At 43.4% G+C, this 17,818-nt stretch overlaps 1 protein-coding gene across 1 annotated transcript; it reads left to right on the forward strand.

Moving 5' to 3' along the window:
• The first annotated feature begins 4,124 nt into the window (after positions 1–4,124).
• Positions 4,125–16,930, forward strand: LOC139161644 (hepatic lectin-like). The gene is made up of 6 exons (XM_070741062.1): positions 4,125–4,208; positions 8,991–9,092; positions 10,876–10,950; positions 11,323–11,474; positions 13,804–13,916; positions 16,405–16,930. Exons 1-6 carry the CDS (start codon positions 4,166–4,168, stop codon positions 16,568–16,570), a joined length of 651 nt encoding a protein of 216 aa, XP_070597163.1. The 5' UTR covers positions 4,125–4,165; the 3' UTR covers positions 16,571–16,930.
• Positions 16,931–17,818: the final 888 nt, after the last annotated feature.

A 17,818-nucleotide genomic window follows, 5' to 3' on the forward strand; every position in this document is an offset into this window, starting at 1 on the left:
ACTGGCTGAGGAACTCTGGGAGTTGAAGTCCACAAAGTCTTAAAGTGAGGTTGGCTGGCTGAGGAACTCTGGGAGTTGAAGTCTACCCCGGACGGAGGAAGGCAAACGCCGGGGAGCTGTCGGCGAGTCGGGAGGCTGGGAGGGAGGCGGGAGATGGGAGGAGGAGGAGGAGGGCTTTAAAAGGGCGGAGGAAATCCGGGCCATTGGAGCACAAAGAGGGAGGGGAGGTGTGGATTTCCCATAGATGAGGGGGGTTCCAGCTGGTGGCTTTCAAAGGGGTGTGTGAGTGTGAGAGAGAGAGTGTGTGCGTGAGAGAGTGTTGTGTAAATATGTGTGTGAAAGTGTGTGCGTGTGAGAGAGAAAGTTGTGTGTGAGAGAGGGTGCATGTGTGTTTGTGTGTAGGTGTTTGGTGTGTGTGTGGGAGAAAGGCCATGCAGAGAAGGAAGGCTGGCAGGCGACGGGCATCATCCCCCCCTCTTTTTTCACCTGCGTGCATTCTCCCATCACTCCTCGCCGGGGAAAGGGGGAGGAGAAAGGCGGGCAGGAACTGAAGCTGAAGCAGTGCCTCCTCCTCCTCCTCCCAATGGAATTGCCCATGTCGCCAAGCAAGCTGATGGGTCCTGCCTGCCTTTCTCCTCCCCCTTTCCCGGCGAGTAGCGATGGAGGAAGGCACGCAGCAGGTGAAAAAAGGGGAGGATGATGCCCGTCGCCTGCCAGCCTTCCTTCCCTGCGTGGTCTCTCTCCCACACACACACCATACATCTACGGTGGGGGGGTTGCTTTGACATCACGGAGACTCCTTCCTGGCCAGGGCCAAAACGGGAGTAGAGGAAATAAAGCCACAGGCCAGGAAGGAGTCTCCATGACGTCAAAGCCCCGCCCCCAGAATCCCAACCTGGGCGGCAAGCAAATGGAATTCCCCGCCTCCTTTTGCTTGCAGCGCATTCCCGAGGCGGGGAAATTTTGGGCTTGGAGGTGGCGCGGCTCCCACCCACCCACCCCATTGCACCCATTGCCCAGGGCAGCCCACATGTCTCCTTTTATTTCTTACAGAAAAGGCGCAGCTGCGGCGTCTGAGCCTTTTCCGTAAGAAATAAAAGACAGGTGGCCGTGGGCTGCTTTAGCGGAAGTCGGGAGGGTGGGGTCAGAAGTGTTGGGGTTCGGGTTCGGGTTCAGGTTCAGCGAACTTACCCGAACTCTGCCGCCAAGTTCGGCCGAACCCACCGAACCCAAACTTCGATGGGTTCGCCCAACACTGGTCATGGGCCATGATTCAGACTCGATTTGACAACCTTCCAGCTGTGTTTCAACTATCAAACTCAGGACAGTAATTCTCTTAGACAGTAAAGGCTCTTCAAACCATTATTCACCTGAGGAAGTTGAGCAATCACGGGCATCTCTTGATCAGCTGGAAAAAATTCAGATTAAGAGAGACAACTCCAAAGTCCTAGGTTTCAATACAAGCAGCAGCGAGCAGAGCAATGACAGTCAATAAGGCTCCTTACTTGGCAAAAAGCGAGGCCTAATTAATTGCAGCTTTGTAGCTTTGTCTTTAATTGTAGCTTTGTCTTCAGTCTTCCTTGGAAATAACTGTTCAGAATTCCAACTTGTGACTTTTGTTCCTTTATTTACTTGTTCCTGAACCCTTACCTTTTGGACTGGCTGACCACTTAACAGTTTGATTCCTGGAAGGAATTTGTACCATTCTATTGCTCCTTGAAATACAAATGGACTAATTCAAGCCAGCTCTCTTTGCACAGGCCTTGATTTATGATCTTGTCTATTATTACCTACTTAACTCCTTAGCAACTATCTCTGTGTGTCTGCAAAAAGAGACAGAATAATTAGCGATCATAGTAAGCACTGACTCCATTGACAGGGTGTCGAAGTCTTCTAAAGTAGTCAATGAATTGCTGGGCCAGGGTAGCTTTCAACAGATAAAAACATGCTGTCAGAAATGGGCAGCCATTATGGAAATAGGGCACTAAGCACTGCAGAAAACAGACAATGGGATGTTCCCAATATATAATTATGTTTTCTTCCATTTCAGTTCAAGTATACAATGTCTTTAATGATGGAAGTCACAAATAGAGATTAAGTGAAATATAGAAAATACTAACGCAGCTTGTGCATTTTCCAGTAAAGCAGTATTTAGATAAAAATATTTATTTAAAATATGGGTATACTGTACAAATATTTTTAATGATATACCCTCTTGCTCCTGTGCTTGTTTATCTATTTTAACAGACAATTAAACTGCTGACTGCAATCGAAAGGGGGATATCAGATCAGGAATTTCTGTATAAATTCATGTTCAAATGTTGAAGTTGAGATGATTTGGGAATTAGAGAATTGGAGTAGAAACAAAAATAGGGGCGGGAAATGTTTCTAAGTGTCCCCTTAACTATTTTGCAGCAAGTTCATTAAGATATTTACACATGGAGATTGGCCATCATTAGACACAACTGGATGATGAACTTGAAGAAAACATCTCTTGATGAGGGTGAGGAAAGGAAAGTGGATGAATGGAATCAGAAAAAGTACAGGATTGTCCTCGGTACAATATATTAGGTATTACAGCAGACAAAATGAGATGGCTAGCATTTATACATGCAATCACCAGGAGTTGAGCAACTAACTAATGTAACTAGAATCTCCCCAAATATTATCAGGCTGCCTGGTTTACAGATATCCCTTCCCCTTTTAAAAGACAGATAAAATTTAATTTCTTCAGTAGTCCAGCCTGCCATCCATTTTCTTTTTTAATATTACATTTGTTTCCCTATAATATTGTTTTTTATTATTGTTGTGAGCCGCCCCGAGTCTTCGGAGAGGGGCGGCATACAAATCTTATTATTATTATTATTATTATTATTATTATTATTATTATTATCTAGGATTTTTCCATGATAAATGAACATAGGTTTGACACACTGTTAGCAAGATCCTTCCATCCTTCCATCCGTTGGAATGCTTTTCATCTGATATTTGAAATTTATTCAAGCTAAATTAACATTTGCTGATTATCTTCCCATCCAGCTCAAGCTGCTAGCTTACTCTTCACTGATGCTACCAAAACAGAGCCAAAACAAAATCTGAACCCTTGTACCTATTCTTTGTCATCTGCACTGAACAGGTTTTCTTTTTATCTTGAACACATCTAAAAGAGTTTCCTCTGATCTAGGCTGGATCATTTGCTAACCTCGTCTGACTGTAAGTCAGCAAATTTCACCTGGTTTGCCTGCTGTGTCCTTTCCTGGAAAAATAAGAACTGGCCATTTGTAAATATCCCGGTCACTTCTAGACTTCAACATACTGCAAAGTATGCTATACTTCTGTTTATATTAAGCCATAGTGTGAGCCAAGCTTCTTTGGTTTGAGGAAACCAAATTAGTCAATTGTGTTAGGGTTTTTTTTTCCACAAATGCTTAAGCAAACCATGATTTTGTTATCCATATGCAAGGGTGGGCTACTGCGGGGGAATGCAGTGGGGTAGAGAAAATGGAGCTCCACCCCAGAGCAGCCAATTTGCACTGAAAGATGTTGAAAGAAAATGCAGGGTGTCCTGCATAAACCACGCCCACAGTGTGGTAGTAAAAATTTTGGTAGCCCTTCACTGTCCATATGTGCCTGCCTTTCGAAACTGTTCTGAAATTACTGTCATGCAAATTACAATAATGAGCTACTTACTGCTATAACAGTGAATATATTTGTTAGTATTACATTGATATCTATTTTGTTCCCCACAGTTCTCAGTGCTAGTCTCAATACAGGAAATTTGTGGGATTCTTTGCTTGTTTACAGTTCTTTGCAATCAGTAAGGTATTATTCACTGGTCTTGCTCTTACCAAGTTATAATTAGGTGGATGAGAACAAAGAACAGGCCTTTTATATAATTAAGGATAACCTGGTGATATTAGCAGGATTCTTTTACTTCTCCTATTCATCATATATGGGGACGCTGTGATTTTAGGGCAAGGAGTAAATTTTGAAAGGTGGCTATATTCTAAAAGGAGACCAGCAGTAGGGCAGGAAAGTTAAGAATCATCCTGAGCTAATATTTAACCATTATTTAGTTATTCTGTAGAGCAATTTCAGCAATATCACAAAGTCCCTATTTGGGGAAGTGTTTCCAAATAACTCAAAAGGTGCAAAGCTTTCCAAGATGGATGAAGAAAAATTTGCAGATGGTTTCCGGACATATACAGGTATCAATCTATCTTCCCATTCAGGATGTAGTGTCTTTCTAACTAAGATATAGACATACAGAATAGAATAGAATTCTTTATTGACCACACAAGGAATTTGTCTTTGGTGCATATGCTCTCAGTGTACATAAAAGAAGATACATTTGTCAAGAATCATGAGGAACAACACTTAATGATTTTCATAGGGTACAAATAAGCAATCAGGAAACAAAATATCAATATAAATCGTAAGGCTACAAGCAGCAACTTAGTCATACAGTCATAAGTGGGAGGAGATGGGTGATAGGAACGATGAGAAGACTAATAGTAATAGTAATGCAGCCTTAGTGAATAGTTTGACAGTGGTGGACAAATTATTTGTTTAGCAGAGTGATGGCATTTGGGGAAAAACTGTTCTTGTGTCTAGTTGTCTTGGTGTGCAATGCTCTATAGCATTGTTTTGAGGGTAGGAGTTATTCTGGAGGATCCCTTGCCTTCACATCAAATTGTCTTCTCTATAATCAGCTTTTTGAAGCCTCTTTTAAAGTTGACTCAAGAGCTGTGATAAGTGGCAACCAGGGCCTAAAACATTTTTATGACAGAAACTGATAGACATTTGTCTGGTGCCTATCCAGTTGCCTTTTCAGCACTGGGTAAAAATCTTTCCACTTCCAGCTTTTTAAATTATTTTATGCTCCATACTTTAGGTGATTTTCCTGCTTGATATGATGTTTCATGTTTTATGTTCAGTGTTCCTTCATTAGTTTGTTTTTGCACACATAATCCCATGTCTTTCTTTTTCTCCTTTGAAGGCAACCAGATTTCAAATAAATAAGTTGCTTGAATTGAGATTTCCAAATTCCCATTTATCTAAAGCAGTGTTTCCCAGCCTTTTTTGAGCCGCGGCACATTATTCATATTTTCAAAATCCTGGGGAACATTGAAAGGGGGGGCGGGGGAACGGGCTAAAGAAAAGTTTGGACAAAAAAACCTCTCTCTTCCTTTCGCTCTATTTCTCCCTCTTTCTCTCTTTTCCTTCCTTCCCTTCTTTCTCTCTCTCCATCCCTCTTTCTTCCTCTCTTTTTTGCTCTCTTTCTCTCTCCCTCCTTCCCTTCCTCTATGTCTTTCTCCCTTGCTCTCTCTCTCTCTCTGTGTCTCTCTTGCTATCTCTTTCTTGCTTTTTTCTCTCTTTCTTGCTCTCTCTTTCACTGTCTCTTGCTATATGTCTCTTTCTTTCTCTTTCCCTCTCTTGCTATCTCTCTTTCTCTCTCTCTCTCTCTCTCTCTCTCTCTCTCTGTCTCTCTTGCTATGTCTCTCTTTCTTTTTCTCTCTCTCTGCCTCTCTTGCTATGTCTCTCTTTCTCTCTCTCTTTCTCTATCTCTCTTTCTCTGCCTCTCTTGCTGTCTCTCTTTCTCGCTCTGTCTCTCTTTCTCTGCCTCCCTTTCTCTGCCTCCCTTGCTATGTCTCTCTTTCTCTCTCTCTCTCTCTCTGCCTCTCTTATATGTCTCTCTTTCTTTCTCTCTCTCTCTCTCTCTCTCAGCTGACTGCAAGCGGGAGCCCTGACGGTGGCAGCTGGACGTGCTGCTGGACGCCGTATATGCCAGGCCCGCAGCGCCAGCATGTACGGCGTCCAGCATCACGTCCAACCGCCACCGTCAGGGCTCCCGCTTGCAGTCAGCTGAGAGAGAGAGAGCTCCCTCTCGCCGCCGCCTGGAGCTCACTCTTGCCGCCGCCATCTCCCCGCGACTGCCTGCGGCCGCTGCAGCCACCACCACCACCCCGCTCCCACCGCCAGTGCCCTCCCGCCGGGCCGCAAAGGACACTTGCCGCCGACGCCAGAGAAGCTCCAGCTGCGCGGGGCGCTGCTGGTGCCTCCGATCTGGGGCTCCCACTCGCAGCTGTCCCTCGGCTCCTGCCTGATGCCGCGGTTTTTGGCGCTCTCCTGCTGGGCCCCAAAGAAGGAAGGCAAGAAAAAGGCGCGAAGAATGAAGCTCTCCTTCTTCCTGCCTTCCTTCTTTGGAGCCCAGCAGGAGAGCGCCGAAAACCGCGGCATCGAGCAGGAGCCGGGGGACAGCTGCGAGCGGGAGCTCCAGGTCTGCAGATCTAATTAATAAATACATTAATAATAAATAAATTTGTCAGAAAATAACAAATAGGTGTTGTAGCTAGAAATATCTGAAGAAAAATGGGGGTGACAGCATCTAAGCAGTAATAGTATGAACTGTTGTTTTTTTAATGACATGTTTAGACACAAAAATTCCAAACTGTATCAAGAGTGCTTAATGTGAAGATTGCTATTCTTTTTTTATTTCTTTTTAGCATACATTGTACACTGATGGAAACAAATATACATTGTATAGTTTCAATTTTTCAATTGTTTTAACAGCTGTTTTATTGGTATTGTGCATGCTTTGACTTTTAGTTTTTCTGCTAGCTGCCAAAGGTCTTTTCTTACTGCAGTAGCATAGAAGTTCCTTTAATAAAATGAAGATAAACGATGCAGGTTAAAGATGCCATATATTTTACATTGACTGAAAAGACTTCATTCAGCCACGTGAAGAGTTCTTCCAGTGTAGATAACAGCAAAAGAGGTGATCTCCTTGAGGCCATGGAACCAGGCTATTAACCCTGATATCTTGACTTGGATAAGCATGACAATTATTTGTTCTTTAAAAGCCATTCGGGCAAATTGCTAATTGTTTTGAAAAGCTTTGCTTGTAGATTAGTCATATTTAAAAAATCGAGCTAGCTAAAAATGTACAGTATTACTATAGAGAGGCCCATTTCTCCTACTATGCAAATTTCAGCAGGACAGTCAATAAGATATTTATTTTATTTTATTTTTATTCTATTATTTAGATTTGTATGCCGCCCCTCTCCGCATTATTTACTTAACATTAGAACAAATGGGACATTAAATTGCAGTTTTGTGCACATTTCTAGACCGCTGCAAGATTCAGCAGAGCTGAATAGAGAGCTAAACTTTTGGATTGTGAATTTAATGTTTTCCCATGGGAAGATGGCCTGTTCACTTTCATTTTAGTTTATCTTTCAGGGTGGTTTAAATGTGTGTTGAGTTATTTTGACTCCTGACAACTACCTGCACCAATTCCTGCAGTTTTCTTAGTTTGGAAGTGGTTTCCTCTTGCCTGCTTCACAGAGCTGACACAGGGTGACAAGCACAAGGATCTCCACCAGACACTATGCCTAAGGCAGGACTAGCACTCACAGCCTCCTGGTTTCTAGCCTGGTATCTTAACCACCATATCAAACTGCCTCAATTTTTAGGGTAGTTTTAGAGAAGGTTATTTAAACACACATATACATACACATTCAAATCTAGGACTGAATCAACTATTTACAAACAACACTAAACAACTCATCTTCTCATCTTCTGCAATAGTTTAAATTCAATCTATGGTCTACAATTAAATGAACTCTTTTCCAACAGTGAGCACAGCATGATTGACTTTTGTCTCAACTTATGTCCTTAAAAAGATTATCATAATGATGGAATCCCAAAGTATAACTTTAAAAAAGCCAACTACAATCTCATAATTGATGACCTCTCAGCTCGACTGGCAAACTCTGTTCACTGGCTCACAACACTGCCGAAGACCACTTTCTTTCTTTCTTTCTTTCTTTCTTTCTTTCTTTCTTTCTTTCTTTCTTTCTTTCTTTCTGATTTGATTTGATTTGATTTGATTTGATTTGATTATTTGATTTGATTTGATTTGATTTGATTTGTATGCCGCCCCTCTCCGTGGACTCGGGCCGGCTCACAACAACAATAAAACAATTCATGACAAATCTAATAATTTAAAAACATTAAAACCCCATTATTAAAGCAGACATACACACAAACATACCATACATAAATTGTATAGGCCCGGGGGAGATGTCTCAATTCCCCCATGCCTGACGGCAGAGGTGGGTTTTAAGGAGTTTACAAAAGGCAAGGAGGGTGGGGACAGTTCTAATCTCTGGGGGGGAGCTGGTTCCAGAGTGTCGGGGCCATCACAGAGAAGGCTCTTCCCCTGGGACCCGCCAAACAACATTGTTTAGTCCAGTGTTTCCCAACCTTGGCCACTTGAAGATATTTGGACTTCAACTCCCAGAATTCCCCAGCCAGTGAATGCTGGCTGGGGAATTCTGGGAGTTGAAGTCCAGATATCTTCAAGTGGCCAAGGTTGGGAAACACTGGTTTAGTCGACGGGACACTTATAACATTTTGAGGTAAGTCAAAAGAATCATCAAACTATATGAGCCAGTAATAAACCCCAAAATCAGGGGCAGCTTTAAAATTATTTTATACTTATATTACAGATCAAAATGGCTTTTTCATTGTATACCACCTCGCAAAAAATGAATAAAGAGAAAATAAGTATTGAGCTCATTTTGAAATTGAAATAAGTTTGAATTTGCAATACTTTCCTCCCCTATTGATGATGAAAATCAAGAGCCTATACCAACTACACTTAATTTCCACTGGCTTTTTTGGTACACCAAGAGTTTGGAATGCAATTTCCAGCATGCTATTAGAAATAAGCCACTTAACCTAAAATAAGTTGCTCATTCTAAAAATAAATGAGAAGACCAGAATAGAATCCAGTACATCTACAAAACAAGGTCTGTAAAACATTTATTAATGAAAGCTTCATTCTCCAAATTGTTGAAATAAACAAAAGATGTCTGAAAAAAGCATACAGTCTTTTTTTGCTATAAGGAACATCCACAGAACTGCCTACCCATTAATTGGATAACATCTCTATGTTCATTTTCATTCTTTCTTTTCATGTAAAGGAGGAAGAACTCTGATCCCAAGATCATTCTTTCCAATTTATGTGCTACTGGGTATCTGTTATTTGCTAATTTTCATTGGCTATGCAGTGACCTTCTCCAAAGGTATGTTTTGTTCCTTTATGTTTTACAATGTCTCATGTAATAAAAGAGAGGTTTCTAAGGAAAGCTGAGAAACTGAGAGCAGGTTTTCAGTTTTTCCTTTTTGATTTTTGGCTCAAATGGCCAGAAGAATATCTAAAGCAAGATGGATGATCTTGGTGGTAAATTATATGTAAAAGTAACACCGGATAAATTTGCAGCATTGAGCTAAAACAGCTTTTCTCAACACTGTATCCTCTAGCTGTGTGATCCTTCCTGCACAATCTAGGGATCTTGGGAATTGTACTCCAATAGATTTCAGGAAAGCTTCTTATGACCATAATTGGGTCCAGAATTTCCATTACTTATGCCAGGCAATTCTTAAGCAATTTTTATGAACTTTTTTGCTACGGTTGTTAAGTGAATTGTCCCAGTTAAATGAATCACATGGCTGTTAAGTTAATCCAGTTTCTCCCATTGACTTTGCTTGTCAGAAACTGGCTGGGAGGGTCGCAAATGGCGATCACATGATCCCGGGATGCTGCAACCATTGTAAATACACACGGGTTGCCGAGTGTCGAAATTTTGATCACATGATCCTGGAGATGGTTCTGAATGTGAGGACCAGTTGCAAATCACCTTTTGCAGTGCCATTGTGACTTCAAACAATCCCAAAGTGAATAGTTGTAAGTCAAAGACTACCTGTAAGCAGCCTCTTGGCTTTATAGACCTCTCTGGTACAGAGATGGGGATGAAGATGTGGTTTTGAGGAAACTCAGACCTGGAATTTACTGTTGTTCTATCTAAGTTTAGATTAGTCTTACTCAAAATAGAGCAGGAGTTCAAACTCGTAGCATCACGTTATCATCACGTGACGTATTGCAACTTCCCCACCTCCTTCGTTAAACTGGGGGCGGGGGTAGCCAGCGCATGACGCATCCCACCCATGGGCCACAAAGTTTGATACTCCTGATCTAGAGTCTTCTGTTTATTTATTTATCTACCTACCTACCTACCTACCTATCATTTATTGGATTTGTATGCCACCCCTCTCTGAGGACTCCAATTATGGAGTCAGCATGACCACATCAGGCAGTTTGGGGTTATATGAAAGTCGGTATTTAATACCTATGTGCAGTGTAAGTACAGCTTTAATCCTGCAAAGAATTTGCCAATAGCTGTTCTTGTTCAGTTTTGTATTGTCATTTGGTAAACTTTAATAATTAAAAACTGAGTTTTCCTGACACTATGACATTTCCTTCTCATTCTCGCTGCTCTTTGTTAGAACATTTGTATACAATATCTATTGCAGAACAGTACTATACAATACAGCATACAATACAGTATTCAGTATTATATATACAGTATAGTACTATATAGTAATATACAATACAAGAATACAATAGGATTGTATTCTTTGTTGCTGAGCATTTCTTATGTATTATTGTGGATAAACGCCCTCTTATCAAATCAGTGTGTAAAGTATACCATTTTCATTAATAAAATCATAGTTAAGTAGAACTTTGGAGATTGTTTCCACTGAAACACTGAAACCATCCTCCCAATAATCCAACTGGAACAGACTCTCGGGTGGGCTTTACCTGCTTGCTTTCTCTTCCAGGAAGATTCCAAAGGGCCATTAGTAGCAACAATAATGTAGTGATCAAAATGAAACAGTTTTACAAGAGCAGCTTCTGAGATAGGCATCATCTACCCTTCTCTTGCGATTACAATTCTGTTCTTACTATAAAGAGTGACATTGCAAGATTTCTAACATGCATTTCTTTCCCTTCCTTTACAATCTTAGTCGCAACAGTTTCATCCGAACTCAACAAGATAGCAGTCAATTTGTCAACGGATCCCTTTGGCCATGACTTTCACTGTAAGTTTCTCTTATTTCCCTTTCTGGTCTCTACTTCATGGGGCAATGCTGCTCCAGGTTCATTTGTGTGTGTGTGTGTGTGAGTGTGACAATTCTGCTGCAGGCAGTAGTGGGTTTTAAAACCCTTTGCTACCAATTCGCGCACTACTGGTTCTTAGAACTGGGCCGAAACGGGGAGCAGCCCATTGCTGTCTGCAGATTAAGAAACAGTATTACTTTAATGTATGTCTCTGCAGGACATATCTAGTTTTGTCTGTGCAACTTGTTTTTATCGGTCCTTATCATCAGAATAGTCTTCTTGATCTTGCATGCATTGTCAAGCTAAGACAGTATCAATTTTTGACTTTATTTTTTCCCCCTCCTATTGCTCAGTGTTTCCTTGTGGTGCTGACAGTAGACAATGGGAATATTTTGGTGGAAAGTGTTACTTCTTCTCCCTGAAGTCAATTCCCTGGCATGACGCAAAGACAGACTGTGATCGCAGAAAGTCACAGTTGGTCATTATCAATAGTCTTGCAAAACAGGTAAGATGAGACACCCATAAATTTGATGTAAACTTTCTTCCCAAGACATAACAAGCATGAATAAAGCTAAGCTATCCTTTGTTTCCTATCTTGGGTGCCTTGCTCTGGTTCAGATGGCATTCATTTCTAGACTTCATAATGTTATGCAGGTTCGCAGGTGTGACTTGGTGAAAAATAAAATAATAAATCTGGGTTCGTCTTAATAAGTCAAATGTGTTTATTCAGCTGAATAAAGACCAATCTTCCTAAAGCTGGAGGAACCTTGAATGCAGTGCAAGACGGATATTTCTACATTTCTTCACTTTCACTTAGTTACATAAGAGAAAGCTGGCACACAACAGATAAGGTATAGAAATATAGAAATTATAAAAATAATCAAGCACACCTTCTGTGGTTTTGGTCACATGCCTAGCCTATAGGCTAGTGCAGCGTTTCCCAACCGGTGTGCCGCGGCACAGTAGTGTGCCACGAGACATGGCCAGGTGTGCCGCGAGAAGCTCAAGCTGGGTGGGGCGCTGCCGGCGCCCCTGCCTGAGTGTCGTCCTGTGGATGGTCTTGGGCTTCACAGTCGCTTCCTGGTTCCCTCTCCTCCCACCGCCTGTGTCTCCCGCTGTCGCCTCCCACCAAGCCGTCGCCCGTTGCCGTGGGTTCCTCGAGTGGGAGCTGCCGCTTCCTTCCGTCCAGCTCAGCCACGCTGCCGTAGAAAGCACAGAGGTTATTGCCACCGCTTCTGCCTCCACTCAGGGAGCCACCCTGGTCACCGCGCCTTTTCCTCTCCCTCAGCTCAACCATGATGGCTCCCTGAGTGGAGGCAGAGGTGGCGGCAATAACCTCTGCACTTTCTACGGCAGCGTGGCTGGGCTGCCTGGAAGGAAGCGGCAGCTCCGAGGAATGAGGCGCTGGCGGTAGACACAGGCGGAGGGAGGAGAGGGAACCAGGAAGCCACCGTAAAGCCCAAGACCAGCCACAGGACGACCTTCAGCCAGGGGCACCGGAACCGCGCGCAGCCATGGTGGGAGCAGCATGAGGTAGCAACGAGGCGCGAGGACAAGCAGGCAGCTTGGTGGAGGGGAAGCGCTGAGGGGCTCTCCTCCTTCCCCACCCCCGCGCTTCTCTCCCGCCCTGGCTTTCGCTTCGCCCCATGATTTCCCCGCAATTTCATCCAGGCCACCTCTTGCCTCCTTTTGAACTGCGGGGAAATCTGCGGGCAAAGCAAAAGCCAGGGTGGGAGAGAAGCGCGGGGGTGGGGAAGGAGGAGAGCCCCTCAGCGCTTCCCCTCTGCCAAGCTGCCTGCTTGTCTTCGCGCCTTGTTGCTACCTCCTGCCTTTTTCCAGGGGCCTTTGGAAGGCACCCAGGGAAGGGGGGGATTGGGGGTGGCTGCAGCGGCTTCTCGTCCTCCTCATCCGGCTGCTAATGCCCGCCCGGCCCCTCTTGCTGTCCCTTCACGGAGCGCTTTTGTCCCAGGCTGTCAGCGAAAGGGCTGCAGGACAGGCGGGGCAGGCGTTCTTCTCACACTGAGGCAGAATTTGGAATGTCGGGGGTGTGTGCGTGCGGGCTCCGCATCCCCCTGCCACCCGGAACATTTAAAATAAGAAAAACCTTCGCCGGCCTCCGCAGAGAAGAAAGGAAGAGAGAGAAAGAGAGACAGAGCAAGAGAGACATAGCAAGAGAGACAGAGAAAGAGAAAGAGAAAGAGAGAGAAAGAGAGCTAGCAAGAGAGAGAGAAAGAGACAGAGAAAGAGAGACAAAGAGAGAAAGAAAGAAAGAGAGAGAATGAAAGAGAGATAGCAAGAGAGGCAGAGAGAGCAAGGGAGAAAGAAAGACATATAGGGAGGGAAGGAGGGAGAGAGAAAGAGAGCAAAAAAGAGAGGAAGAAAGAAAGAGGGATGGAGAGAGAGAAAGAAGGGAAGGAAGAGAGAGAAAGAGTGAGGGAGAAATAGAGCGAAATGGAGGAAGATTTTTTTGTCAAAACATTTCTTTAGCCACCCCCCCACCCCCACCCCCGTTCAGTGTTCCCCAGGATTTTGAAAATATGAATAATGTGCCGCGGCTCAAAAAAGGTTGGGAAACACTGGGCTAGTGGTTCCCCGTGAAACTTTCCTTAGCTCACAAATGACTGCTGAGGCCTGAACTTCAGTCTTGCCATCTTAACATATGAGCAATCATCAAATTCATCAGATTCCTGATCAGTAAGTAACTCAATAAGTAACTTGGCTGCTATTTTTCTCCTTTCATCTGTTTTATGGTTACAGAGGAAATAGCATTTTTATTCTTACACTGCCACAGTCCAAATGCCATCATTCAAATTTCTTGGATTTTTCTCTTGCAGAATTTCATAGAGACTCGGACCAGAAATGAACGTTTTTGGATCGGTCTTCATGACCAACATACAGAAGGAGAATGGAAATGGTTGGATGGCAGTAATTATAGAACCGGCTTTCAGTGAGCACTGGATATTTGTTGTTGCTGTTGTTGTTAGCAGAGTTGGGGAATAGAGTTGGCTCTTCAACTGTTGCTGAACTTCACCTCCCAGCTGCCCAGCCAGCACTGTCAAAGTTGAGGGATATATTGGGAACCGTGGTTCATCGCCAACTGAATGGCTATCATTTCTTCATCCATCATGAGAAGAAACTCAACTTCAATTCTAGTTTTTCCCAATATTCTGACAGGCAGAATAAGTGAAAGACTGGCTTCAAACATTATACCAAGCTATAAAATAGATTGTGTTGGACAGGGAAGGAAGACTCGAACACAATAGCTGGATGAAAATGGGTCACTTTATTGATTACAGTAATAGACCTGCAGAGGGAGCTAAATGGGGCAGAATACCTGAACACAACATACCTGGGCAACTTAATGGGCGAACTCCTTGCTTGGTAAGGGTGAAGCATGCCATGCCTTCACCCCAACGGGACAGCCATGCCCAGGGTGTGGGAGGGCTCACCTCCATGACCCGGAACCGGAAGTGACGTAGATGAGCCCCAAGCACTCCTTCCCACCGCTCCATCTGGGGGGGGAAGCATGAGTTGTGTGACAAAGGAGCCCATCACCTTTAAAAGATGCCCAAGGGAGAACACCAGTTGCTACTGACACCCTTTCTGCCCCGTTTCTGCCAGTAGTGATCAATAATAAATTAAAGCCAAAACAGCCTATTTACGACCGATACACCCCCTAACCCTTTAAATCTCGCACCTGACCAGGATGGAGAAGGTGAAAAAACAATCTGCGATAAAACTACCAAATTGCAAAAAATTCCTTCTCGGCCCCAAAGACACCCTGGATAGAACGGAGGGTGGGTGAGTGACCGATCAGGAGGCGAGCAGGGAGCAAAGGGGAGAGGTCAGGCAGTGCAGGCCCTGAAATAGGCCTGCAGGCTCCTCCCCTCTCCCGGCAGTCCTTGCGAAGCCGATTACGGCTCAAAGGTGCGCTCGCTCTGGGCCAACCAGGGATCAGCTGGGAGGCGGTGCCCCACCCCTCCCAGCCAAAGGAATGTCGGGCCGGCAGCATTTTTCCCCCGGCCCGACAAAACAACCGATTTTGCTGCCAGGCAGCCTGGGAACGCACCCTGTGCTCGCATGGGCACACCCGGAGAGGGGGCGGTGCTCGCGCCCTTTCCTGCTGTCCCAAACATCGGGCCGGCTACGTTTTCCCCACCCCCCGGTCCAACGTGAGTACTTGCCTGCTGCCTGTGGGCATGCCCGCGCTCTGCGTGAGCACACCCAGTTGGGAGTCGGCATTCTCGTCCCTCCCAGCCACCGCAAATGTTGGCCCGGTGAAAATCGTCCGGCCTCTCAAATAGAATAGACAGAGTTGGAAGGGACCTTGGAGGTCTTCAACCCCCTTTTTAGGCAGGAAATTCTACACCACTTCAAACAAATGGCTGTCCAACATCATCTTAAAAACTTCCAGTGTTGGAGCATTCACAATTTATGGAGGAAAACTGTTCCACTGATTAATTGTTCTGTCAGGAAATTTCTCATTAGTTCCAAGTTGCTTCTCTCCTTGATCAGCCTCCACCCATTGCTTCTTGTTTTACCCTCAGTTGCTTTGGAGAATAGGTTTATCCTTCTTCTTTGTGGCAACCCCTGAGATATTGGAACACTGCTATCATGTCTCTCCAGTTCCTGCGACCATTCTTCATATATTTTAGCCTCCAGTCCTGTAAACATCTTTGTTGCTCTTCTCTGCACTCTTTCTAGAGTCTCAAAATCCTTTTTGCATCGTGGTGACTTAAACTGAATGTAGGATTCCAAGTGTGGCCTTACCAAGGCCTTATAAAGTGGTATTAACATATCACGTGATCTTGATTCTATCCCTCTGTTAATGCAGCCTAGAACTGTGTTAGGGTTTTTTGGTAGCTGCTGCACACTGCTGGTTCATATTGAAATTGTTGTCCACCAGTACTCCAAGATCCCTCTCGCAGTTACTACTGTTGAGCAAGGTACCACATATACTGTACCTGTGCATTTTGTTTTTCTTGCCTAAATCTAGAACCTTACTTTTTTCACCATTGAATTTCATTTAGCACCCAATGTTGAAGTCTGTCAAGATCCTTCTGTATCTTGAGCCTAAATGATTTTATGTTGGCTTAACATGATGTTTGAACTCAACCAGCAATCACCCATAGCAACATAATTCTCCTCAACATCCTTTAGACTTGTAATCCTATAACCATATGACCTAAAATAAGCCACAAAGATGCATTTATTTCCAGGTAAGGGGATTTGGAGTCTATTTAGGAAATCTATTTTGCTGTGAGATGGTGAGGAATTTCCACTTTCATTTAGAAACATTTATCAGTAAAATGTTTATTATTTAGAAATTTTTAGGAAACAGTAGCTTGATGGTTCCAGACATAGGTTTATTGAATTTGAGATTATTTTTGACTATTTGACATAAAGACAAGCACCATCTCTTGCTTCTATCTCAGGAATTGGAAGTTAGGTGAACCCAACACTTACCAGGGTCGTGAAGAGGACTGCGGCCAAGTTTGGGTTAATGGTGAATGGAATGATTACATCTGCACATCCGACAGCTTTTACATCTGTGAAAAGCCCAGACCGACCCCACCCAAAGCTGCCTCAAAGAAGCCCTGAGCCTTGAACCAGAATGATTAGCAAGCAAATTGGAAGGAAAGACTGATGCCCTCACATCATGACTGACAAAGCAGCACTACAGTTTTGTGTGACTAAGATCTCAATTTAACATGGAAGTAGTACCATATTGGTAACTCTGGATTATCTGGCAATGCTGTACCTAAATCAAATTATGCATGTAAATTGTCTAAGCAATTTTTCCCTGCAATCTGAAGGAACCATTACTACTCTATCCCTAAAATCTTTATATATGGGAGATAAATATAATGCCATTAGGCATTATATTTATGTTTTTGCTATTGCTATGTCATCGTACAAGTCACTGAACAATGTGAAATTATTAAATTTAAACTACAAAAAGAATCACTAGTTATACCTCATATTTGCACAATTTCAACCACAGGAGAAGTAGATGATGCTGTGTTAAAATTACCAGGGTTCAAGCAATGTATTAAGACATATTTACTAAACTGTGTGTGATTGAATAAGCCACACTTGACTTTGTGCAGCAGGCTACAAGCTAAGCCATAACTTATAAATGTAACAGCTGGTATTACATGGCATGCTAATACAAAAATTAACATAGCACGTAATGGTTTAGTGATCCTGGCTGCTTCCTGTGCGATTCTGCACGCCAATTATACAAATGAAAGCAGGGGTGGTTCTAAGTTCACTTCCTCCTGCACCGAGTAGGCATGCCTTGTGGGCACACGTGCACAGTGTCAAAACCAACACACACCCCAAAAAAACAAGATGACGACCGCATGTACAATGCTAGAAACTCGGCTTCTGCACATGCTCAGAAGAAACAAAAAAAATTAAAAATCATGGTGGATCATAGGTTCAAGAACCATCTGATGGGGGGAAAAAACCTTTTTTAAAAAAACAGGCTGTTGAGAGACAGACCAGGACACACAAGAAGGGGAGTTGATATCTACCAAATATATTGGGAAAGGATTTTTTTTTTAAAGGAAGTAATTTAAGTACCTTTAGCAGAAAAGAGGAAAACGATTACCTTTCACACATGAAAAACATACACATAAACAAGGGGGGACGGTGGATTTTTTTAAAAAATGTGTCTATATCAATTTTGCTTCTGTAATTTTGGAAGCCACATACAGGGACAGCTTTCCTCTGTATGAGGTGTGGGGAAAAGGAATTGTTTCTATTGAGTCACAGTCTGATCCATAATTAAGCATTGTCAATTCTTAATTCCTGGAGTTCTGATTGCTCTATTCCTGGAAGTTT

This window comes from Erythrolamprus reginae, chromosome 2 (genome assembly GCF_031021105.1).
Source record: "Erythrolamprus reginae isolate rEryReg1 chromosome 2, rEryReg1.hap1, whole genome shotgun sequence".
In the NCBI taxonomy this organism is placed as follows: Eukaryota; Metazoa; Chordata; class Lepidosauria; order Squamata; family Dipsadidae; genus Erythrolamprus; species Erythrolamprus reginae.

What these genes read in the sequence shown, in the direction of transcription:
- LOC139161644 (XM_070741062.1), top strand. Translation starts at nt 4,166, where the DNA reads ATGGATGAAGAAAAATTTGCAGATGGTTTCCGGACATATACAG. An exon ending in TGGTTTCCGGACATATACAG is followed by an intron (nt 4,209 to 8,990) that starts GTATCAATCTAT and finishes TTTCATGTAAAG; the next exon opens with GAGGAAGAACTCTGATCCCA. An exon ending in AATTATAGAACCGGCTTTCA is followed by an intron (nt 13,917 to 16,404) that starts GTGAGCACTGGA and finishes CTTCTATCTCAG; the next exon opens with GAATTGGAAGTTAGGTGAAC.